Source organism: Lutra lutra, chromosome 2 (assembly GCF_902655055.1).
Source record: "Lutra lutra chromosome 2, mLutLut1.2, whole genome shotgun sequence".
NCBI classification, from domain to species: Eukaryota; Metazoa; Chordata; class Mammalia; order Carnivora; family Mustelidae; genus Lutra; species Lutra lutra.
The window spans coordinates 142,841,807-142,868,211 of NC_062279.1; the positions used below are offsets into that span (position 1 = coordinate 142,841,807).

At 54.9% G+C, this 26,405-nt stretch overlaps 1 protein-coding gene across 8 annotated transcripts in view; it reads left to right on the forward strand.

The window, feature by feature from the left end:
* RGS12 (regulator of G protein signaling 12) overlaps positions 1-26,405 on the forward strand; it is a 105,317-nt gene that overhangs the window by 23,413 nt on the left and 55,499 nt on the right. For 6 of the 8 annotated variants that reach the window (XR_007125262.1, XM_047718727.1, XM_047718728.1 and 3 more), the window contains exon 3: positions 11,864-11,980. Coding sequence is in view for 6 of the 8 variants with exons in the window: in XM_047718727.1 (XP_047574683.1) it covers positions 11,864-11,980 (117 nt within the window). In the remaining 2 variants the exon portion in view is untranslated. Of the gene's footprint in view, positions 1-11,863; positions 11,981-19,684; positions 19,700-23,537; positions 23,774-26,405 lie in introns of those variants that run through there. The other 2 variants (XM_047718732.1, XM_047718731.1) reach the window with 2 other exon arrangements.

The following is a 26,405-nucleotide window of genomic DNA, read 5'->3' on the forward strand; positions in this document are numbered from 1 at the left end:
CGTCCCCCTGCAGGACTTGGCTCACGGGGGGCGGGGTGGGGGTGGGCAGGCTGAGCTGCTGGGTGGCGGGTGCCATGTGAGTGACCCAGTGAGAGGCGGAGTGGTGCCTGGCTCAGGCGGTTTCCATGGGACTTTTTTCTAGGAGGACTTCCATGATTTTAAAATACCTTTTCTGTGTGTGTTCGCATTTTGTTCTCACAACGGGGTGGGGGGGCAGGAGAGCTGGGGGGCTGCTCGGTGAATATTCTGTTCACACCCATTCCCTTCCCATGTCACAGTAGTTTTCACTGTAAGGCACATTAAAGAACAGTTTGAGATGGGGGGGACAGCCCCCCTGGCTTTCCCTCTGTCATCCGCCATGGGCACATTTTAATGGGTCTAAGGTGGATTTTTGTCTTTATAAACAGTTGTAATCATGTGGTTTTTTTTTTTTTTAAGATTTTATTTATTTATTTGACAGACAGAGATCACAAGTAGGCAGAGAGGCAGGCAGAGAGAGAGGAGGAAGCAGGCTCCCCGCGGAGCAGAGAGCCTGATGCGGGGCTCGATCCCAGGACCCTGGGATCATGACCTGAGCTGAAGGCAGAGGCTTTAACCCACTGAGCCACCCAGGTGCCCCTCATGTGGGTTTTTGACTCCGTTCTTACACTGCACTCTGGCCTCTCGCAAGCCCCTTCTCTTGGTCCTTAGCCGAGCCACAGGTGACCTGGGTTCTCAGGGTGGCAGCCCCTGCCCCCGTCCTTCCCAGCCACCCCCACTGGGCCCGGCTGTGGCATGAGCAGCACCGTGCACCTGAGCCTCCCCGCCTCGCGTCCCTGTCCCCTGGGGTGGGTGGTGGAGGGAAGGCCTGGAACGCAGTAAGTGTTATCTGAGATGGGAGAAGTCACTCTTTGAACACGCATCCTACAAACGTGTCTCCCTGCCGGTGTGCAGGAGAGGGCGACTGGGCGGTGTGTGCGGAGCAGGCAGGGTGGCAGCTGTCTGTGCTGCCAGGCGCCCTGCTGTCTGAGGGCTCCCCCTAGGGTTCTGACCTCGGGTACCTCCCAGCAGGGTGCTGTGGGCCCAGTCCTGCGGCTGAGGCAGCCAGTCCTCCAGAGGACCAAGGTTTGAGCTTTAACAGGATTAAGCAAGGTCCCAATTTGAACCTTGGGTTTCTTCCTTCTGTTAAAGATGTAATTTGTTTAGAGCAGTTTGAGGTTTACAGTAACACTGAAAAGGCACAGAGACTCCCCATGTACCCACCGCCCCCACACACGGACAGCCTCCCCCACTGTCTGCAGTCCCACCAGTGGACCATTGCTGACAAGTCATCATTCCCCCAAGTCCACGGCTCATGTCCAGGTCACGCTCGGTGCTGCACATACCATGCATGTGTCACGACAGGGGGACACCCTGACGGTTTCACACCCAGTAGCTTCACTGCCCTGAACCCCCTCATGCCCCACCTGCTCCCCCCTCCCAAACCCCAGCCTTGGCGCCCGCCGATCTCCTTGCCGTCCCCACCGTGCTGCCTTTTCCAGGACATGCCGTGGATGGAGTCACACAGCTCGCAGCCTCTCCCGGCCGGCTCCCTTCCCTCCGTCGCATGCATCCCAGCTCCTCCAGGTCTCCTTGGGGCTCAAGAGCCAGCTTCTATTTAGTGCCGGCTAACACTCCTCCACCTGGAGGGACCACCACGGATTCATCCGTCATCTGCTAAGGACATGTTAGTTACTCCGGAGTTCGGGGGATTCCAGAGAGAGATGCTGTTAACATCTGTGTGCAGGTTTTTGTGCGTCCGTGAGCTCTGGGCTCCTGCGGTAAATGCCGAGCAGCTTCATGGCTGGATCGGATGGTGAGTGTCCAGTTTTGTAAGAAACCGACCAGCTGTCTTCTGCATTCCTGCCACCATGGACGGGAGCTCCCATGGCTCGGCATCCTGGCCAGCACCTATGGGTATCGGGGTCCTGGCTAGATTTAGTTTTCTGCATGGGGCTGTCCTGTGGCTCCAGAACCGTCTGTTGAAGATGCTGTCTTTGCTCCCTGGTGTTGCCTTTGTTCCTTTGTCAGAGATCAGTGACTGTATTTGTGAGGGTCTCAGGCTTCTTTCTGATGTCCTTTCACCTTGAACACAAGTGTCGTGAGAAGGAGGACCTGGCTGTTGGGACTTAGGCTGCAACAGAGCGGTGGCCTCTCTCTTGTTGGGACATAACAGTAGGGTGCTCACCAGGGTGCTGCGGACCCAGGTAGGGAGTCTGTGAGCTGTCTGGCCAGGCATCTTTATCTTTATTCACAAGTAGCTGTGAATGGTTCTTGCTATAACCTCTTGAAAATCATCAGTTACTTTTTACTTTGCCTCATGGGTTTTCCTGGTTCTTAGCTCAGCCTGATCCCGCAGCCTCCCTTGCTGGAGCAGCGGAAGTTTCCAGAGGTTGTGAGCTGGTCTCCTGGTGTCCCTCCTGCAGGCTTGTGGGGATGAGGAGGACTGGCTGGGAGGAATGCGGGAAGTGGCCAGAAACGGGAAGAGGAGGGGGAGGCATTGGGAAGGGCGGAGGGGAGCAGCGGAGGCATCCCGGGTTACTCCCATTCCTGTCCGTGGTAGTAGCAGCTTCAGTGCCTTGCTTTGTAGAGACTCAGGCGGTCTCAGTGGGGCCGCAGCTCGGGGACCAAAAACACACCAGGATCCGAGCAGGGAAACAGCTGGGAAAGTGCTAAGTAGGCCGAAAGTGGGAAGCTGCTAGGAGGGAGAGCCCTCGGGGACCCTGGGGCAGGCCCCCGCAGCATGGGAAGGACAGAGGCCAATAGGGGAGAGGCAGGGGGAGCTCAGAGGCCACTCTCCAAGGCCAGGAGGCCCCTGCCACTGCGCCTCGCTGCTCCTCTGGAGACAGAGCAGAAACTGGATGGCCATCCCCGAGAAAAATGGCACAGCACTCACACACCACCTGGAAGACATCCAAACCCAGAGCCAGCTCCTGTTTGACCTTGACCCCTCCCTCCCCGGTGCTACTGGCAGAGCCTCCATCAAGCTTTGGCTTGGAGCTTTGCCTGCCCCTAGACGCACCTCAGCGCCTAGCTGTCGTGGAGCTAGTCTTGGCCACCTGTGCCCGAGGCCTCTTTCTTGGGATGGTGGGGCAGCACTGGCCTGGATGGCCTCCTGGCTCCTCCTCCCGGGGTGAGGGGCCCACACTCCCCCAACCCCAAGATGGCCTTTTCTTGTCTCTGTGCGCCTACGACGGCTCCCACACGCTGCTCCTGTCCAGTTACTGCTTGCACGCTCCTGCACGCGGCCTGCTGTCCTCGGTCGGCCTCGGCCCCTGTGTTTGTCGCTGCCTCCTCATCCTCTGCCACCCAGTCTCAGTCCAGATCCCGGCCTGGGGAGCCCCACTCTTGGGGAAGCCTGGAGGCCAGCAAGCCACGAGGAATGTCGCTCCCAATCCTGCTAACAGCCGAGCGCCAGCCCTGGGGCACTGAACGTTCTAGTCTAGGGAGGCCTGGGGAGGCCGGAGGAAGTAGAGGAGGAAGCGGGAGGAGGGAGTTCCTGGGGGTTGGAGCCTAGGAGAGGCCCCTGCGGATGGTTGCTGACTTTGTTTATTCTGCTTTTCTTTTTGCTGGTGTCTGTAGCTGGTAGATATAGAAGGGAGCCCATGACCCATGTGAGAGAGAAACATGCAAGACCTTGAAATGCTGTCTGTGGCATCAAAAGTGATTCCATTCCATTTATTTTGAATCTAGAATATGGAATTCTGATATCCTAAGAATGAGATTAATTAAAATATCTAGGTAAGTAGCAAAATCCACATTCTGAAACATGGCACATAGTGGATTTTGGAAAATTGTGAAATGAAAGTAGGTTCATTATGATACCGTCCAAGAGATTTGCTATTTTGAAACGAATTAAGAAATATTTTTCAATTCCTCAGTTTCCTTTTTCATATGAACACATCAGTAGATGGAACCCACAGAGACAAAAGCTCTTTGGGGCTCTCAGTAATTTGTCAGGGGGTGCAGGCATCCTGAAACCATGGCGTTTGAGGACCGGTGCCCCGGGGACACTTGCCTGTCAGTGGGGTAGACTTCCGGAGAGAGCCACTTCCAACCCGGCAGTGTTGGTGGGCGCCTAATAATTACCTTTCTGATTGAATATGATGAGAAAGTGCTGGAAAAATACCATAGACTACGTGTGCTCATTTAAAAGTAGCATAGGTTTTAGTGCGGGGTCACAGCAAGACGGCACCAGTGGCCTAAGCCCCGGAGACTACTGCGTCCCTGGCTGGCTGGTGCACGTGCTGCCCCTCTGGAGCTCTGGGTTCCTTCTGTTCTCCTCCTCCACCTGCTGGACCTGACCCTGAAGGACAAGAGAGCGTTACACCCTTGCTCCAGTGTCATGGCCTCTGCTGTGTTCCCATGTCTGCCACGCCACGTGGGTCAGGCGGGTCACAGGGCAGCCCCTGCATCGGGGAGGCCACCCATGTCGCAGTGCGCCACTCGGCCACGTGTGCATGCACAGTTCCACAGTAGAGGTGAAGAGAGAACAGTCCCGGGGCGCCTGGGTGACTCAGTCAGTTAAGCGTCTGCCTTCAGCTCAGGTCATGATCCCAAGGTCCTGGGATCGAGTCCCACATCGAGCTCTCTGCCCAGCAGGGAGCCTGCTTCCTCCTCTTTCTCTTCCCCTGCTTGTGTTCCCTCTCTCACTGTCTGTCAAATAAATAAATAAAATCTTCCAAAAAAAAAAAAGAAAATGATCCCCCAAATACCTATATTTAATATATTCCCATTTTTGTGTAAAAATTTTAGCACCCCTCAAGTAAACCTGTATGTTTTAAAGTGCACATATGTTTATATATAAATATCTAGAACAAATTCAAAGGAAACACCCCCAACTTATAGTTACTGCAGTGGGGGTGGGGGGGGACAGGTAAGGGAAATCTGGGGACTGTCCAGGACATTTTAGTTTTATCTTGTTGTACTTCGATTTTTTATTAAGGGAATAGGAACATATTTTACTTGCTAAAAATAATCCCTTGGGAGAAAAAAATTATTTTTCTGAATTCTTTGAATAAGAGTGAAGTAAGGCCCGGCCCCGGAAGGCGGCGTCTGTGTTCCTGTGGCACAGTCAGCAAAAGGCTCCTCACCCGTCGTGCCGGGAGCGTTCTGTGTCCCATGAATGGCTCCGTGCGTTCTTCTAGTACAATGAGAGGAAGTTTTAAAATAGATCGTAAAAAAAAATCTGGAGACTCCTAAAAAGGCCAGGGTGAAGGCCCCGGGATTTCAGTCCCTCTGCAAAGAGGGCTTTGCTCGTGACCCTGTGAAAACAATGCTGAGCGACGTGGCATCCCTCTCTGCCCCAGATCATGAGGAAAGGAGGCTCTCGGGGACACAGGACCCTGGCCTGGCAGTTGGGGGCCAGGGGCCGTCCCCTCTCCAGCACTGCTGGGAGGGCCCAGGGCTGGGGAGCTCTGGGAGGCCCTAGGAACAAAGGGACAGACACAGAGCGCCCCCTGCTGACTATCCTGAGATTTCCTGTGGTTTCCAGGCAAAGCGAGTGTTTAGAGCTAAGTGGCCACTGTGTTCCTGCCAGAGTCAGGAGCCTTCAAGTCTCACAGCGGTCACATGTTCTGTCCTCGTGCTTCTTTCTCAGCTTTGTGAAGATGGCTTATCACTTGTCTGGTGTCGTTTCCCAGATTTACCTGCGACACTGTGTGCGGCTGCTGCTCATTTATTTTCACGGTGACCGTACCACCACATGCACATGCGCATGCACGTGCGCACACGCACACACATACTCTCTCATACACACTCCCCCGAGCCGTAGAAGGAATGGCGGGAGCCGCTCTTGGGGACACCCTGCACCCATCTCCATCTCCGGCTGTGCGGGTGACGGGGTTTCCCGGGGTCTGTCCACGGTGGAATGGCTGGTCCGTGGCAGTACGTGTCCATCTTTGCAGGTAACGGCCAGTGCTGAGTTTTTCATATCTGTATTTGTTTGTATTGACTGGAAATAGCAGGTCTCTGGAGTGGGGACAGATTGGATTACTGATCTATGACAAGCACACTGTTCCCGGTGCTCAGTCCTTGTCTCTGGCCCATTGCAGGGACAGTCATTTCAGGAATCACCCTGTGCACACCAGCATGGTACTGGAGGCAAGAAGCCCTATAAATAGGAATTGGGGCACTTATATGCATGTTGTACCCTCCTCTTCCCTCCCTTGAGAGGGGAGAGAATCCCTGGCTCTTTAAGCAAGTATCCTTTGAGACAGAGGGGCGAACCCTGGGTTTCCCCTCCTACCCTTTGCAGTGTAGATAAATGTCTCTGGGAGTGGAGGCCTGATAGGTTCTCCCCAGATGTGTTCCAGCCCCACCTCTGAAATGTGAGGACTTACCCTTGGCAGGTAAATCTCTCCTGGAGTTTACCTTGCCTATTCCCCTGTAACCCAATCACCAGGCCAAGACTGGGAGACTGTGTGTTCAGGTCCCATGGCTCAGTTTCCCAACAGTCCCACGCCACTACTGTGAGTGCCCAGACCGCTGCTGCATGTCCTTGCCAGCACTCGGCCTGGCCAGGCTTCTTGAATTCTCACCGGTCTAGCAGTGAGACGGGAGAGTGCACCTTGGCTTTGCTCTTAGAGAGGCAGATTCCTCATTGTTGAGGCACCTGCTTAAGCTGATGCCCACTTTTCTCTTGGATTGTCTCTTCTGCTTCACCTGTCAGAATTCTAGATCCTGGCTGTTGACCCTGTGCTGATGGCATTGCGTGTACACAGTTCATGGCTTGTGTTATTCACTTGCTTTGTGGGGTCTCCATGAACAGAGGTTCTTTTTTTTTTTTTTTTAAGATTTTCTTTATTTGACAGATAGATCACAAGTAGGCAGAGAGGCAGGCAGAGAGAGGAAGGGAAGCAGGCTCCCTGCTGAGCAGAGAGCCCGATGTGGGGCTCGATCCCAGGACCCCGGGATCATGACCTGAGCCGAAGGCAGAGGTTTTAACCCACTGAGCCACCCAGGCGCCCCTGAACAGAAGTTCTTGACCTTCATGTCAACCATCTTGTCAATTTTTTCCTTATGATTTGCAGTGTTGATATAACACATTCATCACTAACCTGAGGTCAGGAAGATTCTCCCTCTCCCTTTTCTTTTATTTTTTAAAAGATTTTATTTATTTACTTGAGAGAGAGAGAGACCACAAGTGGGGTGAAGGTCAGAGGGAGAAGCAGGCTCTCCACTGAGCTGGGAGCCCGATGTGGGGCTCGATCCCAGGACCCTGGGATTATGACCTGAGCTGAAGGCAGATGCTTAACCGACTAAGCCACCCAGGTGCCCTCTCTGTTTGTTTGTTTGTTTGTTTGTTTTCTTAAAAATGTTTGCAGTTGATCTTTATGAGTGGAATAAGGTGGCTGGCAAGTTAATTTTTTCTCTCTTGGGATGGCTTTGGAGCTGCTGCTCTTGTTAGAGCACCAAATCCATCCTGCTTTGTGGCTCAGCTGTGCCCCTGTGCGTTACGTGTTCACACGTGTGTGTGTCTGCTTCTCAGGGCTCTACTTCCCACCATCCACACCTCCAACGACACTTTCCTTTTACATTTGCAGCTCTGTAAAGAGTCTTCATATCTGATATGCTGGATCTCCTTACCTTATCTTGGCTATGCTGAGCCTTGCTCTTTTATGTAGATTTTCACAGTAAGTTTGTAAATTGTCCAAAAATGCTACCGACATTTTTGTTGCACTCGTACTTTCATCTGTAGACCGATTTGGGAGAACTGACATGTTTAGAATATTCAGTCTTCCTATCCATGAAAATAGTATTTCTCTCCATTTATTTCAGCTTTGTTTTCTTTATAAAAATTTACAACTTCCTTTGTAAGTATCTTTAATTAGATTTACTTTTAGAGCCTCCCTTCTGCAATCAGCTGAATGTTGGTGTCTGTGTCCCCTACCTCTGGCCAGCTGGGTCCTCACCAGGCTCTGCCCCCAGGGGCGCTGGGGGTGGACAGAAGGGAGGCGGAGGGCCCCGTCCCTCCCTGTCTGTTCTCCCCTTGTTACCACAGCAACACTCCTCACCTCAGTGAGTGGGCAGTTCTTCCCCCTGTAGACCCTTAGCTCAGTTTTGGGCTCCCCCTCTCCCTGGGGGCTGTCTCCTGGCCCCTCAGACACCAGCATGGCCCCACCCCTTCCCAGGTCTGGGTCCTCATTTGGCCAGAGTTTATATCCCTCCCTCCTCTTGGTGTCCTTGTCCCAGTCCCAGGATACAGCCACCTCCCATGGTGGCTATCTCCAGACCTCTCAGGTACTCTGTTTGCCTTCCCAGGTCTCTGATGCCTGGTTCACTGTTCTTTCCAGGGGGTTCTCCCTGTGAAAACCACTGGAGTGGTCTTGCTTTCTGACTAGACACTGCCTCACACACCAGGAGCAGTATGTTAGCTGGAAATCTTACTTCTTAAATTCTCTTATGTTCCCGTATTTTAGAAAAACCTCCAGATGATCTGGTCTCAGTTTTGAACTAAGGTCTTCTTTGTTAGCGTCTGTTTTTTCAGGAAGTGCTGACTGGGACCTGAGGGAGGGGTGGGGGTGTGACGTGAGCAGAACAGGCATGGCCTGGCCCCCCTGTGACTGATGACCTGCCATCAAGACTCTCAGCGTTCGAAGTTTCTGGTTCTAATTGTAACTAAGAAATGACAGGCCGGTCCCCGCCGGGTGACTGTGAGTGGGCGCCTCTCTGGCCTCCATGTTCTGCTGTGAGATTGACGGGGTTGGACTGGCTGCTTGGGGTCATGGCCTGTGGTGACATGAGCCCTTGACACAGTGGTTCCATGGGATAGTTCAGCACCAGTGCCGAGTGGTGGAGGGCCATGGGGTTCTGCCCTCTCCCTGTTTCCACCCTGGAGAGAACGACACTTCTCAGGCTCCCTGAGAGGCCCCTCGCTCATGGTCTGAGGTGATGGGAGCCAGGTGGGTTGTTTTTCCCACATCCTACGTGGGGGCAGGTGCATGGGAGGGCCCTCTGGTTCTTCTGGAAGACTGGCTGCATGCCCCAGCCTCGGCTCCATCTCCGGCGTGGCTGCCAGTGGTCAGGCGGTGCTCCCCATGCCCGGAGCTGGGGCGAAACAGAGTCTACCCCTGATGCTGGATCATGGCCACGGCCATGTGACCGTGATAGCGCACTCCGTCTGTCTGTCTCCTTCCCATGTTCAAGCTCACAGTGTCAGCCACCTGCATTCACTCCCATTGGTGGCTGGGGGTTCTGGCGTGTTCCAGCGCTGTGCGGCCAGCTCAGCCCAGTGACACTGTGTTCTTCTCACGAGGCTGTGTGCGCTTGTTACCCCCTCCTGCAAATAAAAATGCAGAATCGCAAACACGTGATTTGTGCAACGGGGTCATCTTGTGCATGTTCAGAGCTCTCTTTGGTTTCAGAACCGACTAAGAGCATTTCCCATAGTGTGACTTCAGCTGCAGCAAAGGCATTTGATTTGGATGGCTGCCTGGCTTCGCTTGGCTCAGAGCGACAGGCTCCCTTTTGCTGGGCACTTAGGTCTCTGGACAGTTTGTTCTCTTTCTCCCAGCACTGTGTTGGGTGGTAGGTGTTCAGAAGACTGAGGGCCCTGCTTCTGGAGGAGTTTGTGCTAATGGGTGGGGAGGAAAAGAGTGCAGCCTCTGAGGGGGACCCCATGGAGGGGACCCCAGGACAGCCCCTAAGGCAGCACAGGTTGAGGTGGCCTCTTAAAACAGGTGGCCTGGGGTGGAGGTCAGAAGGGCAGAGACCCAGGCACCTGGAAGAGTCTGGACGGGAGGGACCCAGCCTTGCCTACTGTGTGGAAGGGTCCCAGTGAAGGGAGCTCCCTGCACCCCTGCACAGGAAGCCTGCTAGCATGGGTCCTCTTTGAACTCTTGCTGGGATATTAGCATTTGATGAGCATAGTGGGATGTTCTGTTACCAGTTCTCAGCACCCCTGTGTTGCTGGTGGCGGCCAGGGTGCATCTGGAACAGGGACCCTGGGCTGCCCCTGCCTTTTCTTCAAGCCTACAGATTGTCCTGTTCCTGAGACAGTTCCTTCCTCTGTCTTTCTCCATTCCCGCTCCCTGTCCCTCCCTCTTCCCTTTCCCCTTCCCTCCCTCTCCTGCTCTCTTTCCCTCCCTCTTCCCTCTCCCCTCCCTCCCCAGACCTCTTTGCTGTCCCTGCTGCTGGCCCTTTCTCTGTTGGGTTCTTTCTGCTCACAGCTGCACACAGGTTGCCCTTCACTCAGCTTGCCCACTAGGTCAACTGACTTTGCTCACGTCTCCTGCTGGTCCCCAGCATGGCCTTGCCCATACATCCCCCTGCTGCGCTCAGCCTCATCTCCACTCCTGTCAGCCTGGTCCCTTCTAGCCGTCCTGGCATGGCTTCTTCTGCCTGGTGCTGGGCTTGTGGTCTGCCTCCTAGCTTCCAGGGGCCTCCGGTTTCCTCCAGAGTGTAAAGTGTTCAAGGAGCACGCAGCTGCCCTGAGGCCATCTCTGGGTAGCCCCTCAGGAGGGCCGATGGATGGATTGGGAGTCTGGAGAGCTGCCCCGAGGTCCGGCTCAGGAAGCACCTGCCGAGAAGCCCCGTGGCGACACCGAGCTGAGAAAACTGAGGCAGGTGCTCTTGCAACCTACATTCCTTCTTAATAAAAGTCGAGGGACTAAAAATTATGTGCTTGTTGCTTTGGTTCAGGCCGAGTGGCTGGTGGGGCAGAGGTGAGAAGTCAGGTTCTGGGTGTGAATACAAAGGCGGGGGTGGGGGCAGCAGTGGGTGCAAGGAAGCAGGGGGAGGCCGGGGAGGGGCAGGAGGCTGTGCTCAGCGGGTGAGGACCGTCCTCCCTTGGAGGCCCCTGTAGCCTGAGGTCCCGGGTGGGGGCGGTGGGGAAGAGGGGTGAGTGAAGGGAAGGCTGTCACGTTGCTGAGGGCACCCGGAGTCCATGTCAGGAATGTTGGGGGACAGCAGTCCTGGGCGTGCGTTCTTCCCCCAGGCAGCCTCGTGGCCTGGGTGCAGGTGCGGCCCAGGTGACAAAGAGGGATGTTGGCATCAAGGGTGTGTGTGAGGCTCGTGGGGCGCTGAGACCCAGCCTGCCGAGCTCTCCCAGGCAGGGGCGCAAGCCTGGGGTGCCCCAGGATCTCAGGCAGGAGGAAAGCTGACAGCAGTTGGAGAGCCTGACAGTCTTTAGAAAACATGCGAACTATCTTTCTGCCTGAAATGGGTCACTCGGGATTTCAAGTACCCAGGAAATCAGAGATTTTCAGCTGTGATGCTTTTTATATTTAAAATGTGCTGCCTTATTTGTTGGACCCAAATCGCATTTGGGGAAGTGTCCAGCATAATGACAGGGAATTAATTCTGGTCATTTCCCAGAGAAAGAACAAGATGTTTTAATGGCCTGTGATTTCATGCACCTGAATCGGTTTGGTCTTCAGACACCAGCTGAATGTCTAAGGAGTCTTTAGTTTCCAAAAATGCCTATAAAATGATGTAAAAGCATAATCTCTACATTAATAGTTGTTTCTCTCCCCACACAGTCTATCTTTCCTCAAATATCCTCACGTTTTTTTTCATTTGCTCTTGGCAACAGGCTCTGGAGGCCAGCGGGTGGGACCCTGCGTGTGCTTATGGGGCGGTGATGGGGTGTGAGGCTGGGGTTGTCCTCAGGCTGCAGCGCTTCAGTGGTGGGGCAAATATGTGGACGTCCTGGGGTGACTTTTGTTTTCAACTTTGGATTTTTACTGTGGTGACACTTGCAGAGCGTGACATTGACCCCAGGCAACGTGCCAGTCTTGCCCTCCTCTGCTCCCTGGCGCCCTCTTCTCTCCAGGGTAGCGCACCTGGCGGAGCTCAGCATCTCTTTCCAGGAAGGTAATGTGATTTGTTTTTTCTTTGTGTTTAGGGCTCAAAATTTGGGCGGGCCATCGGACTCACTCAGACTTCTCAACGCACCTCTGCCCGGAGATCGTTTGGAAGATCCAAGAGATTTAGTATCACGCGGTCCCTTGATGACCTTGAGGTATGTGATTTCAGTTTTTCTCTTTCCTTCATCAGGCTTTTTATGTTGAAATTAACATCAGTCGTGCAGATACATCCAAATCTTTCTGAATCCCACCCCGATCCTTCTCCCCTCCCTCCCTCTCCCCTGGTAACTGATCTGCGGGTGGGCAGGCTTTGACTGCATGTCTGGGCCTTTCCTGGCCCCTCGCGTGTCTGCAGAGCACACGTTCCGTGTGGCCAGCGGGGCTGTAAAGGCCTTACAGAGGCGAGCTGGTCTCACCCCTCACGGGGATCCTGGGGAAGGGCCTCTCATGGCTCCTTCTTCAAAGATCAGGTGTTGATTCACAGATCGAGTGCTTGCTTTTATCCAGAGTCCTTACAAAAGTGAGCGGTCTTGACTTTGAGAGCAGTTGTAGGTCCACAGAAGGGTGCAGCCGAAGGCACAGAGCCCCCGTGCTCCTGGCTCGCACGGGTGTAGGCCATGGGACACTGACGGGACAGTGTGGAGGCGTCCTTGTTAGGCTCGCAGTATGCGTGAGCAGCCACTCTGGGCCGTGCATTCGCCAGCTGTGGACAGGCGTGTAATGTCACATGCAGGTTTCACCACCCCGACACCCCTGTGCCCTGCCTGATAACCCTCCCTTCTCCCCCGAATCCTTCCTTGGCGGCACCCGACCGTCCCGGGGGGCCAGTGCGTGTTCTAGTACTCGACACGGAGTCTTACCCCACCCCCTTGCACACGCTGCCTGGCACTTTCCAGGCCGACCCTCATGGCCTCGGTCTGGTGTGCTGGTTGCAACGCAGTATCCTGCTGTCAATGTGCTGGGGTCCCCTCGATCTGCTGCCTGCGGACACCCAGTGGGAAGCAGGAAACCCTCTCCTCTGTGTGGAGCCTGGGTGCACGCTCTCGCGAGGGCCCCTCGAGCCCGTGTGGGGGTTGGGGGGGGCCTGGCCATGGAGGGCTGGGTGATAGGTGGCTAGACACCGTTGGCCATGGCCACTCCCATGCAGGCTCTGGTCACCCCTCCTCTCTGGCACCTGGTGCCATCAGACTGGAATTTTCCGTTCCAGTGGAAGGGCACCTTGGTTTACTTTGCATTTTGCTGATGACGAGCTGGCCGAGTGGCCCACTGTGGGCTCTCTGGCACTGTTCCAAATTAGCGGCGCAGTCATATCCTTTTTCTGTTTTGAAGAAAGATTTTATAGTATTTCTTTATATATTAATCTGAATATGGGTCCTTTGTCAAATAAATGTTTTGAAAACATTTTTATGGCTTACTTCCACCTTCGTTTACGGTGTCATTGGTCACACGCACATTTAATTACAGTAAATTGTTGCAGCACAAAGTTCTGCCGTTAGTGCCCAGCTCGGTGGCGCCACGCGCAGCCATGGTGTTGTGCGGCCATTCCCCACCCTCCGTCCCCAGCACTCTTCCTCTTGCAACACGGAAACTGTCCCCATGAGGCACGGATTCCTCATCTCCTGTCCCCAGTCCCCAGCGCCCACTGCCACACTTGTTGTCTCTGGTTTTGACGACCCCAGGTCCCTCGTATAAGGTCAATCAGACGGGATCTGGCTTATCTCACTGGGCACAGTGTTGTCCAAGTTCATCCACGGTGTAGCACGTGTCAGATTTCGTCCATTTCGTCCATTGTATGGGCAAGCCACGTTGTGTCCGTCCTTCCATCTGACAGCGGACGCCTAGGTTGCTCCCACCCTTTGTCTGCCGTGGAGAACCCTGCTGCGAACACAGTTGTGCAAATATCTGTTTGGTTCTGTTTTAGAAACTAACTACATAAGGTAATTTCTTACAGCCTGACTAACAATAAACTGAAACAAACCAACTTTGGTTGTTTCTTGCTTAAAATAGCAGGGTAATTTGTGTTTTCATGGAAAACTGCAATCATTGACTGTTCGAGCTGGAATGGGCCTTTGAAAGTACCTCATTTTCTGGGCTGGATGTGGTGAGGGGGCGGTTGTCAGAGTCGGAGCGTGGGCCTAGAAGCTGGAGCTGGGCTGGTGGTGGGGTCTCTCGCCGGTGGTCTCGTGGTGAGTAGGGGGTGGTTCTGGTCAGTAGTGCTCAGCACCCACGCTCTCGTGGAGGAAGCAGAGGCGGATGCCACACTTGTGCTCAGGCGAGGCCGGGCCTGCTGGCTGGGACCCCCGAAGCAGTGCTGCTGCCACTGGAAGGCGGGTCTCGACTGAGCCCACGTTCTCAGGTTAGGCGGCTTGCCAGGTGTCGTCTCTGCATGTTTCTGGAAGGGGCGTGGAAGGGGTCTGAGCCTCCGTGAGGTGACGAGGTCGCATCAGCCGGGCTCGTGGTGGCAGCCTATGGTCTGACATCCATGTTCCTGATGTGGTCCCAGCCTCTGCAGCCGTGTGCCTGTTGCTCATGTCTTCTCGCCCACGAGGAAGTGCTGGGGCTTCTCACGCCATGCCACCCGCATGGGTGCCGTGGTCTGTGCTCTTGATCGAGGGCAGTCCGGCCGCTCGTATCTTTTCTCTCTGACCTTCAGACCAGCTCCGCAAGGAGCTTGACATGGTCTCTGTGGTACAGGTCGGGAGACTGAGGTGTGGGATCAGTAGCATTTTCCAGGCCATGCTGGGCTGCATGCTGTGGTCTTTTTGCCACATCTGGGACCTCTCACTTTTGTTAAACGGGTACCTTAGAGACATAAGATCAAATCTTTGCTATTTTTTTTCCTGTCTGAGGATTTGAAAATGTAGACGCTACATGTAACTTTCGTGAACCCTTGTCACTGGTAAGCCTCTTTCCGAGGGCAACTCGTGGAGCACATTCTGTCTGTCTTCCCTTTGTTCCTCTTCAGCAGGTGTCCTAGGCATCCTCTGGGACTGTCCCCAGACTCTTGGCCTTCACTCCCTTGTCCGGTCCCCTCCCCAGAGGCACCGGCTTTCGCATCAACCTTCATTTGGTGCTTAATCATCCTCGGCGTCTTAGAACATTCTTTCCACGTTGCTCCTGCTGGAGGCCTCTACATCCCCTCGACCACCACCAGCCTGGCCCCTCGGCACAAATCTGGTCCCTAGTCCACTCCCCGAGGCCCCTGGGACACCAGCACCTGGGGTCAGGTTCCCTGGAGGTAGAGTCAGACAGAGAGCTACTTAAGCTGGGGGACAGTGAGGAGGAGCGAGGAGGGCCTTATAACATGGTGAATGTGTGGGTCAATCAAATGAATGGTGACTGAATAAAACGAGGTGCCCAGGACAGCGATTTTAAATGAATTCAGTATTCCAATTAAAAAGAAAAAATGGTCAAAAAAAAAAAAATGAAAAAGGAAAAACTGGTCAGCCCGCATGAAAAATCTGATTATATCCTTACTAGAGACACGTGTCAAACTAGAGGGTACAGAAAGTGAACAGAAGAATGGGAAAGGAGTCACTGTGCCACGCCAATCAGAAGAACGTGGCCGGGCATCTGCAGACGCAGTCGGTCAGGTGTCTGCCTTCGGCTCACATCAGGATCCCGGGGTCCTGAGATCGAGCCCCACGTTGGGTTCCCTCCTCAACGGGGGTCTGCTTTTCCCTCTGCCTCTGCCCCTCCTCCCTCCCTCAAATAAATAAAATCTAGAAAAAAGGAAGAATGGTGGCATAGCTCTGTTGTTGGCTTTTAGGCAAGAAGCCTTCCTAAAGATAAAAAGGGAGCTTTCACAACAATAAGAGGCAGTAAGACGTTACATTCTGTTTGTTTTTTTTTAAAGACTTCACTCATTCATTTGAGAGAGAGAGAGAGAGAGAGAAAGGGCATGCGCGCAAGCAGGGGGAGAGGCAGAAGGGGAGGGAGAAGCAGACTTCCCAGTGAGATGGGAGGCTGACATGGGGCTCGATGCCAGGGCCCGGAGATCATGACCCAAGCCGAAGGCAGACACTCAACTATCTGAGCCCCCCAAGGCGCCCAAAAGATTACGGTCTAAATCTCGTTCATTCAGATTCATGCATTCAGTAGCTTAGTCTCAACGTATCTGAAGCTAAAAGAGATAGAAGCAGGAGAAGTGGACTAACGGATGTAGCAGGAGATTTTTAACACTCCCTGCTCTGTGACTGGTGGATTGAGCAGGAAAAGGTCTGGAAGAGAGGGGATCCCAACAGCAAGACTCCTAGCTTGGCCTCCGGGACCCCACGCAGGACTGCCCCCTATGGGCACGTTCTCCCCACCCCCTCGTGGAACGTGTAGGAATGTTGGCTACGTGCTGGACCATAAAGCGAGTCTCTGTAGCTGCGGAGGACTCTTCACAGGGTCTGTCCCCTGCCATAGCCGGGTTGGCTGGACTCCTGCGACAAGAAGGCGGTGCCCGCACACCCGTGGGTACGCGTTCCACCATGAGCTCCGTAGTTGAAAGGAGAATCACCACGGAGTCAAGCGATGATGCCGAAATGCGTGCATCTGAACCGTGGTGCACAGCGGCCCCGGTGCCTGGAGGGGGTACTCACGGTGCTATGGTGCAGGCACCAGAGGGGACAGAACGTGGAAGGTCGTTTTGAGGCTAGAGAGAGAGAGCAGTGAGACACGGAGGAACTGGAGGCTGGGCAGGGAGGGAGGCAGAAGGAATTAATGAAACAGAGAATGAACGGACTGAACCAGCAAGGGAATCCCTGAAGGTCGGCTTCCTTCCCAATTCGTTGGATGAGGCCTCCAAAACCGTGGCCCCAAAAGCTGATGAGAACCCAAGAGGAGAGGGGCGGGGCGGGGCTGTCCAGTGGTTAGCCCATGTAGAAGGACGCCACGCCCTTGACAGAAGCACAGCCCAGCAGGTTACGTTCATTCCAGGGATGTGATTTTTTTCCCACAGCTGAAAGTCAGTATAATGGACCACATTAACAGAGGAAAGTAGAAAAATTGTCTATCATTGCAGCAGAAGCAGGAAAAGCATTTGGGAAAAGCCAGTATCCATTCGTGGTAAATACAAAAACAAAGAAAACAAAACTTAACAAAACAGGATTTAAAGAGAACTTCCTTAATCTGACAACGATATAAAAACCCCAAGAAGCAGCATATGTAAGCTTTTCCCCTGAGGTCCCGAGCAAGAGGAAGACATATGCTCTTACTGTTCTATTCAAATGTTTATTGCCAGTCTCAGCATATGAAGAAAGTAAAAACAGTAAAAATTTTAAAACCACAAAAGAAAGATGAAAATGTTCGTATTCTCACATCATATGATTAGGACATCAAAAATCTAAAAGAGGGCGCCTGGGTGGCTCAGTGGGTTAAAGCCTCTGCCTTCCGCTCAGGTCATGATCCCAGGGTCCTGGGATCAAGCCCCACATCGGGCTCTCTGCTCCGCAGGGAGCCTGCTTCCTCCTCCTCTCTCTCTCTGCCTGCCTCTCTGCCTACTTGTGATCTCTGTCTGTCAAATAAATAAATAAAAAATCTTCAAAAATCTAAAAGAATCAATGGAATCATTATTAAAATTAATGAATGCTTGGCAAAGTGCTAGATATTCTTTCCATATACAATAGTCAACCATGGGTACACTTAGAAAATAGCATATAGGTTTAATGCAATTTTAATCAAAATCCCAACAGGTGTTTTGTCAAACTTAAGAAGATAATTTTAAACTTGGCATAGAAATGCAAAGGGCCAAGAGTAGCCAGGATATTCTTGAAGAAGAGTAGGTAGGAGGACTTCCGCTGTTTGCTGTCAAAACTCATTACAAAGTGAGAGCAGTTCAGGACTGTGTAAGTGTTGGTATATGGAGGGAAAGACAGACAGTGGACTAAAAGAGCGTGCCCAGAAATAGACCACCCAGCGCAGGCATACGTGTGCAGAGCAGGACCGAGTGGGGTCTTTTTGATCGGTGGTGCTGGAATAAGGAGACATGCACGTGGGAAAAAGAAAGAAAGGGGTGCCAGAGCAGAAGCAGCCTGCCTGTCCCCCTGGCCATGAGAAGGACGGGAAAGCTGTGATGTCTTCATGCCTCGGATGCCCCGTGGCCGCCCCGGGAGTGCAGGTGAATGTCCCAGAAAGAAGGTGGACACCAAGGATTCCATTTCTGTACATCAGAAGAGAGGCCAGACTGATCCACGGCCCATGACTGTGTGTTCCATGTAGAACCACGGAGAGGGGCTGGCACATGGCCTTTCATTATGGCCTGGGCGGGGCTACATGGGTGGCCCTTCGTGATGTATCTTTGAACCGCACGTTCTCATCAGGGGCTTCTTTCTGGGTTTGTAGTCCAGCTTCCAGAAAACATGCTTGGCCTGAGCCTTGCAGCCCTGCTGACTGCTGGGGTGGGCAGTGGTCACCGGCTGGGGTTCTGCAGGTGAGCCCAAGGGAGGAAGAAGATGGGACAGAGGGGACAGGATGTATGGAGTTGGGGGGGATCGAGGGGCCTGCCCTCAGCAGGAGACGAGCTGCTGACAGATGGCGGGAACTAGGGAAGGGCCTTGGGGAGGGGGTTCAGGGGAGGAGACAGTTGCTGTAGACATGTCAGAGGTGAGATCTTGTGTGTTTTCAAAAGGTGCCCATTTTGGTCATGACCATGGCAGATGGTCACCTGGGAGGGAGTGACCCGAGAGACCGGTCAGGAAGAATGTGACCAGTCCTGTGGGCCCAGCTTGGACCTCGGGGCGTCTCTGCCCCATAGGTGTTTAGTCAGTCAGAGATAGGGGCATGAGCCATAGTCTTGATGTTTGTGAGAGGGTCCAAAGGTGCCGAGCGCCCAGGACAGGGGCCCCAGGGGCTGGGCTGCTGAGCTGAACACACAGGCTTATGAGGGAGCCGTGCCTTGAGACCAGCACAGGAGGCCCAAGTCTCTAGAGGTCCTCCGCCCAATGTCCCCAGTGTCGCCGTGGTAGGCTGCTGGGCACAGGGAGAAAGAAGCAGTTCACTGTGCACGCAGCTGGATTGGTCCCCGGTGGTCCCTGCGCAGAGCGGGGAGCAGGTGCAGTAGGGAGCAGGGGTGGGGGGTTGCACGAGTGCAGGCCAGTGGGGGCTTCTTGCCTTAGCTTTTTGGACCAACGCGCCAGGAAGTCCTCCATGGTGCAGCATGTGTGAGACTGCGTGCATGACCGGCATGTGTGTGGGGTCAGCAGACACTGTTGGAAAGGGGGAGTGACGGCTGTCACGGGTGGGGGTTGGAAATGGCCCGTGAGCCCCCCGGGCAAAAGGGAAGGGGGAGGAGGTGGCCCTGGGACCTTTGGTGCCTCTGATGTGGTACAGTTGTGGCAGAAAGGCTCTTGGACTGAGCTGGGGGGTGCCTGGCGCTTGGCCAGGGCCCAGAGAGGGGGTCAAGTGTCACTAGGGTGCACAAAGGTCCCTGGACCTGGGGACACAGTGGGAGGCCTCTGGTGCTGGGGACATCCTGGAAGGAGGCATGGCAGGCCATGGTATGTTTGTGGTGGGGGGATGGCAGGGGGGAACTGGAATAGGTTTGTGACCAGAGATTCTAAGTATAAGGGAGGCTTTGGAGTAAGTGGACAACAGGGAGCCGAGGGAGACGGTGACGTTTGTGTTGAATGTGGAGAACTTGGGGCTGTGTGTCCAAGGCCTGGGTCCATGCAGCTCTGTGTGGAAGGTCCTCGGGCAGAGCAGGGGCAAAGCAGGAGGGACAGGGAGGGACAGGGCCCAAACCTTGCCCGCGGCAGCTGGAAGCCACTGCTCAAGCTCACCAGAAGCGTTCCCTGCCTTTAGGAGCTCCTGGGGCGTCTGGAGGCTCAACAGAAGCTGTGAAGTTTTTTAAATGACCAGGGGCCACCACCACCCACCAGACTAGAGAACAGGTAGGGTGGGAGAGAAGCTGCTTTGAGAGCCCAGAGAGCCAGGGGATCTGGGGCTGAGCAGAGAGGCCGTGGCAAGGGCCAGAGTCTGCACACAGTGGCCCACAGACCAGAGGCTTGTCTTTCGAATAAAGCTTTATTGGCACACGGTCACTCCATTCATAGGCTGTGCTATTGTCATAGAGGCCCAGCTGGGTGGTACGAAGGTGGCCCACAGACCTGGAAGTGTTTGCTCTCGGCCATCCTCAGAGCAAGCTTGCTGCCCCCAAGTTAAAGCCGCGTCCCTGAGCTGGCTGCGGCCCTGGGAGGGGGAGAGGACCTGGCCGTTCTTCTCCCTTTCCAGAGGGCCCTCTGGGGAGTGCCCGGCCCACCTGCCCTGCTGCCCCTTGAACCTCTCCGGCTGTAACCAGCATCCCATGGGGAGCTCCCCGTTGCTCCTTCTGGCTCTCTCTGGTTCTGCGCCCCCACTGGGTCCTCCCTGTGCATGGGGATCTAGAGCGCTGTGCCCAGAGGAAGTTTGCAGGGGAGACCACCCAGGTGTGGTCCGCAGGGACTGGCAGTTCGGGGCCTGGACAGCAGAGGGCGCTGAGGTCACGCATTTCCTTCCAACCTGTCCAGACCTGGGGGTGGGGGTATGCCTGCACTTGAGGGGCTGCTCCTCAGGTTCATCTCCCTCTGCCACGCTGGAACCTTGAGTAGAGTGTGTGTTTTCCAGAAGGCCTGGGTAGTCCTTACGGGTCCAGGGCATTAAGGGGAAGGTGTTCCTCCTCCTCCCCAGACTGGCATGGGGCGGGGAGCAGGAACCCATGAGAGGCGCCTGGGGAGGTGGGAGGCTACTGGGAGGGCTCCTGCCAGAATACAGGAGGGGCTCTCAGCAGGATTTTCTAGATGGCTGCAGAGTGTCCTGTCTGCCCAGCGTGCCTGTGTTCCGCTGGAATGTCGTCTGCTCCCCTCTCATCTATGTGCTCTGGCCAGAAGACCCTCCCCTGACTTGCTCCCTGAGCTGCTCTGACCCTGTCTCCACAGGGCCTCTGCTGCCACTCCCAGGTGCTTAAGCTTCCCAGCTCAGGAGGTGGGTGTGGGGCAGAGGGAACAAAGAAAGGGCCTCTGGGCTCTCTCCAGTCCCGTGTTGCAGCCCTGGGTGCTTGGTACCTGCTTCCTGTTGTCCGGCTTTCTGGGCCATAGCTCCCCATTGAAGGCCCCTAGCTTGGCTGCTAGGTAGCTCACTGGTCAGGCAGGCCTGGGGGGAGGGGGGAAGGACCCCCCGCCGAGCTGGCAGTCTCCCAGCTCCCCCTCTGTGCAGCTCTGTGCCCTGCAGTGCCTACCACACCGCCCTGCCACCCCTGCCAGACTTTGCTTGCACCCAGACCCGCACCTGGTTTTATTAGGGCCTGGTCTTTGTGGGCCCAGGTCTGAGTTCAGTCCTTACCTGGCCCTGAGCCGGCATACCCATCCAAATAGGGAGGGTGGGACAGTGAGAGTGTCTGGTGTCCTGGACACTTGCCCTCAGCAGGTGCTGGGACTCTAGGACATGTGGATGGCGTGGGAGTCCCTTCCTCCTCTGCAGGTGAACCAGGCTCTGGGAGCCGAGACTGCTATCCAGCTGAGGGGGTCTGTCGCCAGATTCTTGCCTCATCCCTTCCCTCTCCTTGCCCTGCAAACAGTAGAGAAGGGCAGGTGGACCGCTGGAGGGGAGACACAGAAAGCCCCCAGGGGACACAGGGATTCTGAGAGACCCCGCTTGTGGAGCTGGGTAGGGGCAGGCTGCTCTTTGGGCCACACGTGACAGACCACACAGACGAGATGAACTTGCACTTCCTCTGCTGGGATGTGGGCATTTCTGTCTGAAGTGATTAAAATAAAAACAAGCTTGGGCCCTGGGTGGTGGTGTGGACAGCCCAGTGCCTGGAGGCCGGCTTTTCTTAGGGTCCCAGCCAGAGGTCCCATGGGTACTTACCATGCAGTCTGGTTCTGTCCCTGGTCCCTGGTGGTCTTTCAGGGTCTGGCAGGCCAGCCCACTGTCCCCTCCCCAAACCTACAAATTAGTACAGGCCCATCACATATAGGGAGGGAAAATAACCAGTGTCACAGAGTCACCACCCAAGAAAACTGCCAGAGTGTGTCCTCGGAAGGTGTGTGTGTGCGTGTTGGAGGGTGAAGTTGGGGGGGAGGAGTGTCAGGGCTGGGGAAGGGAGGGTGACGTGTGTCCCTTTTGTTTGCCCGCTGGGCCTGGCCAGATCCTGTCTCAGCCTTGCCAGTCTGCGGTCAGTACCACACAGCGCCCTGCTCACCGCTTCCCTCTCTCCCCGCCGCCCCGGGGGTAGGAGCTGGGCTTGCGGGCTTCCTCTGCCAGACTTGGTTTATTCCCTGAAAAGGGGACTTGTTCGTGTGCCCCGGGGAGCCTGTCTGTAAATGGCGGCCCCCACTTTCCTTCATATTGCCAACTGTCCTGTTTGAGAAAGATGAATCCTGGAAAATGGGGGAGTGGGGGGCGTGGAACTTAAAGTTGAGGCCCTAGCAAGGGCGGTGGCTCTAGGCCCATCCAGGCCTGGCGGGTCAACCACGGGAGCCCGGACACCCGGAAGGAGCTCTCTGGGCTTGAGCCTTGTTTAATCCCCCCCCCCACCCCCCCCCCTCCCCCCCCCCCCCCGCAACCTGGAGCGCTGGGGGCAGGAGGGAGGCGGGGCTGCCTGGTGCATCCCTGCCCAAGTCTGGGTGGGGGGGTGAGCGTGCTGTAGGCTGCTGCTCCCATCCTCTCTCCACTCTCTCCCACCTCTCTCACCATGTCCTAGCCTTCTGTGCAGCCTTCCCCGTCCCCCAGCCCGTCCCCCAGCCCTGGGCGGTGCTCCCCCTCCTGGCCCTTCTCTTGCTCGGGCCCCCTCCCAGTGTTTCCTGCACTCAGGGGTGGCAGTGTGGATGGTCATGATGGCTTCTGCCCCTTCCTCGCTCTTGCCTTGATGTCAGTTCATACTTTGGTTGCAGGTGGATCTCTTGAGAAAAGCAGTCTGAGGCAGTGTGAGCTCATGCCTGTGTTTTGTCTGTAAGATTTTCACCTCTCAGGCAGGTCCCATGCTCCGTTTTGCGGACTCCCCTCGCTGAGTGCTCACTCTGGGAACGCTCATGTTTCTCCCACAGAAAAGCAAAAGTCCGGCATGGTCAGGGCAGTCAGCTAAGGGCCCGACTCCTAACCCAAGGGCCGCCCTCCCAGCCCCTTGAGCCTGTGGGCATTGCCTTTTGCTGCCTGGGGCAGGATGCTCCCTGAGGTCTGCAGCCTCCTAACCCTCCATGGTGGGGGAGGGGGGCTGAGCCCTGGAGCCCGTGAAGATGGGACCCTGACATGCACCGCGTGGTGCAAAGAAGCCCTTTGGGAAGAGCGGTCTGCCCCTGGGTCTCCAGCAAGTCAACAGGCCGTTTTGCCACGACACCTAGGTTCTCGACTCAGTTTCCCATTTCTTCATCCTCTGTCCACTGGGATCTGCCGTGGTTCCCTCACTCGCAGCCTGTGGAAGGCAGACGAGGCAGATCGTAGGACACAGAGAGACGCGTGAGACGAGTTGTAGGAACCCGGCCGAATGCGCAGGTTGGCATCACAGAGACTCGTGCATATGGAGGCTTTTAATAGACTCGTCAGCAGCTGTGATTAAGGCTGTGAACTGCGCCATGCCACTAGAGAGACCAATTCTGTGCAGCTGCTGTGCCGACAGAGCGTTACCCCATCAGCTGAAGTTCTAGTCTTCCGATTTGGTAGAGGAAATACTTGAAAAATGATCTCACAGCGTGACTTATGTAAACGGCTTTTTTTTTTTTTTTTTTGGTACATGAGACAATTGAGATAGAGTCTGAATCCCGGGCAAACCACAGCTTCCTGCAGTGTCCTGTTGCCATGGGTTACGGAGGGAGCGGAATGGAACTTCAGCTGAAATGTCTTTAAACTTCCCTGACGTGCACGGGCACGCTGCCGCGGGGACCGGTGTAGGGTAGATCGGCGCGCCCGGTGTGGGGCGGAGGTGTTCCCGTCTTAAGATGAATTTGGGGAAAGGGCTGTCAAAGGAAGCGCACTTGCTAAATGAGCAGCAGGTAAGCTCTTCCAGCTGTCTCTTGTCATTGAACAGATTTTCTGTAAAGAAGCTTGGCAGCTCCGTGACTGCTTTGGTTTTAAACCGTTCAGTGAATGGGGGATTTTAGGTGTCGGCTTTGAAAACCCTGCTGATGTCTGCATCTCGGAGCCCCCCGGAGCAAGGCCGGGCCGGGAGGGAGGGTCGGCAGCAGCTGGTTGGGGGGGGGTGGGCACCAGCCCAGCCTCCCTGGCTCCCAGCAGCGGCTCGCCTCGTGGGTCAGTCCTCCAGAGAGCATCTGTGCCTTTTTCGTCCTTAACCATCGTAATGTGAACAGATTTGAAAGATGAGTGAGCTCATTGTGTTGAAGTGTTAAATTTCAATGGGATGACGAAAATCTATCATACTCTTTAAATCACTATTTTATATCTAATATTGTAAAGTTGATGCTGCTCCGTACACGCACACGGAGGATTCCCGGCATAGGGATCATTCTCCGAGCTTTTATATGAAGTTGAACTTACTATGAAACGTCTTTAAAAAATGTTTGAGATTTTAAAAAGAATGTTTATTTTCCTCTTACAGCTGTGCTATGTTGCTGTAAAAGTAAAAAGAAATTATTTACGGGAGAGTGTCAAGAATGACAGGATACCGATATTAAATCTGTTCTTTTCTGAGAGTGGTTTCATCTTGGTATTTTCCTGGTGTTGAACTGGAACCTCTTGTTTCCACTTAGAAGGGACAGGTTTGGGGTGCAAGGTACGGGGGGGAAGGAACTGCCCCCTTCCCTTTACATGGAAAATAGGAATAGATTAGATGGAGAAGTCACGAATGATCCTGACACAGGGTGTGCAGATTTTAATGTATTTTAAAAATATTCAGGATGTAGTTTGCAAAACCCAGGGACTGCTAACGCTTACTCGAGAGGGTGGAGAGGTGCCTTTGATGTTTACGGGCATTGGTGTACCCGCCTCTGGCTGCCTCGCGTTCCCATTCGCTCCACTCCTTGTCTTGGACGGAAGAGTGAATTTTGGATATATCATGTCCTTCATGGACCAATTAGCCAGCTAGCTATTTGTACATAAGTGTGGGCTGCATTTTTAGTTTAGTGGTATATAAAGGCAAGTTTTTGAAGATGTGGGTTTTTATTCTGAGTCAACAAAAAAAGGTCACTAAAAATCTGTTTGCACTTGACTGTATAAATGATTTGGATCCCTTTGAATTTTTTGCAAGTGCTCGAATTCGCTAATAGGTTGTTGGCATGGGGGTGTGCAGATCTGGTGGTAGCGTTTTATTAGTAAGTGGCTGTCCATGAGCAGCTCACTCCCCTCTGGGGTCCAGGTGGTACCAGAAGGTCATGGGGTGAGTGATAGGTGCTGTGGGGGGTGGGGTGAGACGTGGGAAAGCGGGCAGAAAGATGGTCCTCATGGGGGGCTAACCCCGCGGACACATGATGCAAGGGGAGTAAGATTGGGGGCCTATGTGGAAGGCTGGGTCCACGCCTCGCCGGCTCTGCCATCGGGAGCCAAGTGCTTCTCCCTCGGAGCCTCGGCTTGGTGGTCGGGGAGTGGGGGGCCCCCGGTTGGCTAGGCGGCCGTCTGTGGTGCGTGTGTGTGCGCTCAGCGGACGCTGTTCAGCAAGAAAGGCTGCATGTCTTGCAAGCGTCTTTTATCTGAAGCCGGAGAGCCTTTCCGCCTTGGTAGGGATGCTTTCCTTTCCCACAGTCGTCCCGGGGGAGCACAAAGGAGAGCCCTGGCTGCCGCGCCAGAAACAGCGAGAGGCTCTCACTGGCCTGATGAACAGACCACAGTTTCTCCATCTTTTAAGATGTGAAGTTGAGCGGAAGTAGACTGGGAACATGCATATGCGCCCCTTTGTCCAAACAAAGCAGTCGTGGCCCTCCAGCCACATGCTACGGTGTCAGCCCAGAGGGGCCGAAATGCTGTGGGGGTGGGGGTGGGGACACCAAACCCACAGCCTGAAAGGACTGTGATTGTCACAAGAAGAAAGAGGCAGCAAGCGTCCCGTATGTACCCCTCGACCTGTGGCTGCTGTGGCACTTGGGGGGGCCAGGCCCCTAGGGGTGCACGACCCCACCCCGCCTCCCACCGTCCTGCTTGGGTGCCCACCAGGCCAGCACCCCGTAAACGGTAGACCCTGCTGGCAGAGGCCCAGCCGAGCTTGTCCCCTGGGGAGGCGCAGGCTGGGTGGGGAAGAAGGCAGAGCTGGCCACAAGGTCCAGCTCCAGTCACAGGCCCTCGGGGGCCGGGGGATGGGGAAGCTGAGAATGGGGTTAGGTGTCCCCAGGGGCAGGCCGTGTGGGCTGCCCAGCGGCCCAGCTGGCCATGGGTTGGGAGCGAGTGTGTCAGGCGTGCCCTTCTGTGGGCCAACATGCCTCCTGCCCGGCTGGTTCCGAACCTCTGGGAGGAGCAGGGTGGGCTGCACAGAATTCTTCTGCATTTGGCTGAGTTTCTCTCTTTTTTTTTTTTTAGCTCAGATGAATGGACTTCTCTGCACTGCTCATCTCCCCTATCGGCCTGTCCCACTCCCAGGGTTGCTCCAGCGCCAAGCAGAGCTGGGGTGGAGGGTCGTGGGCCTGTGTCCAGCGGGCTGGCCCTGCGCGGCTGGCGGTCTGTCAGTCTGCGTACTTGGCC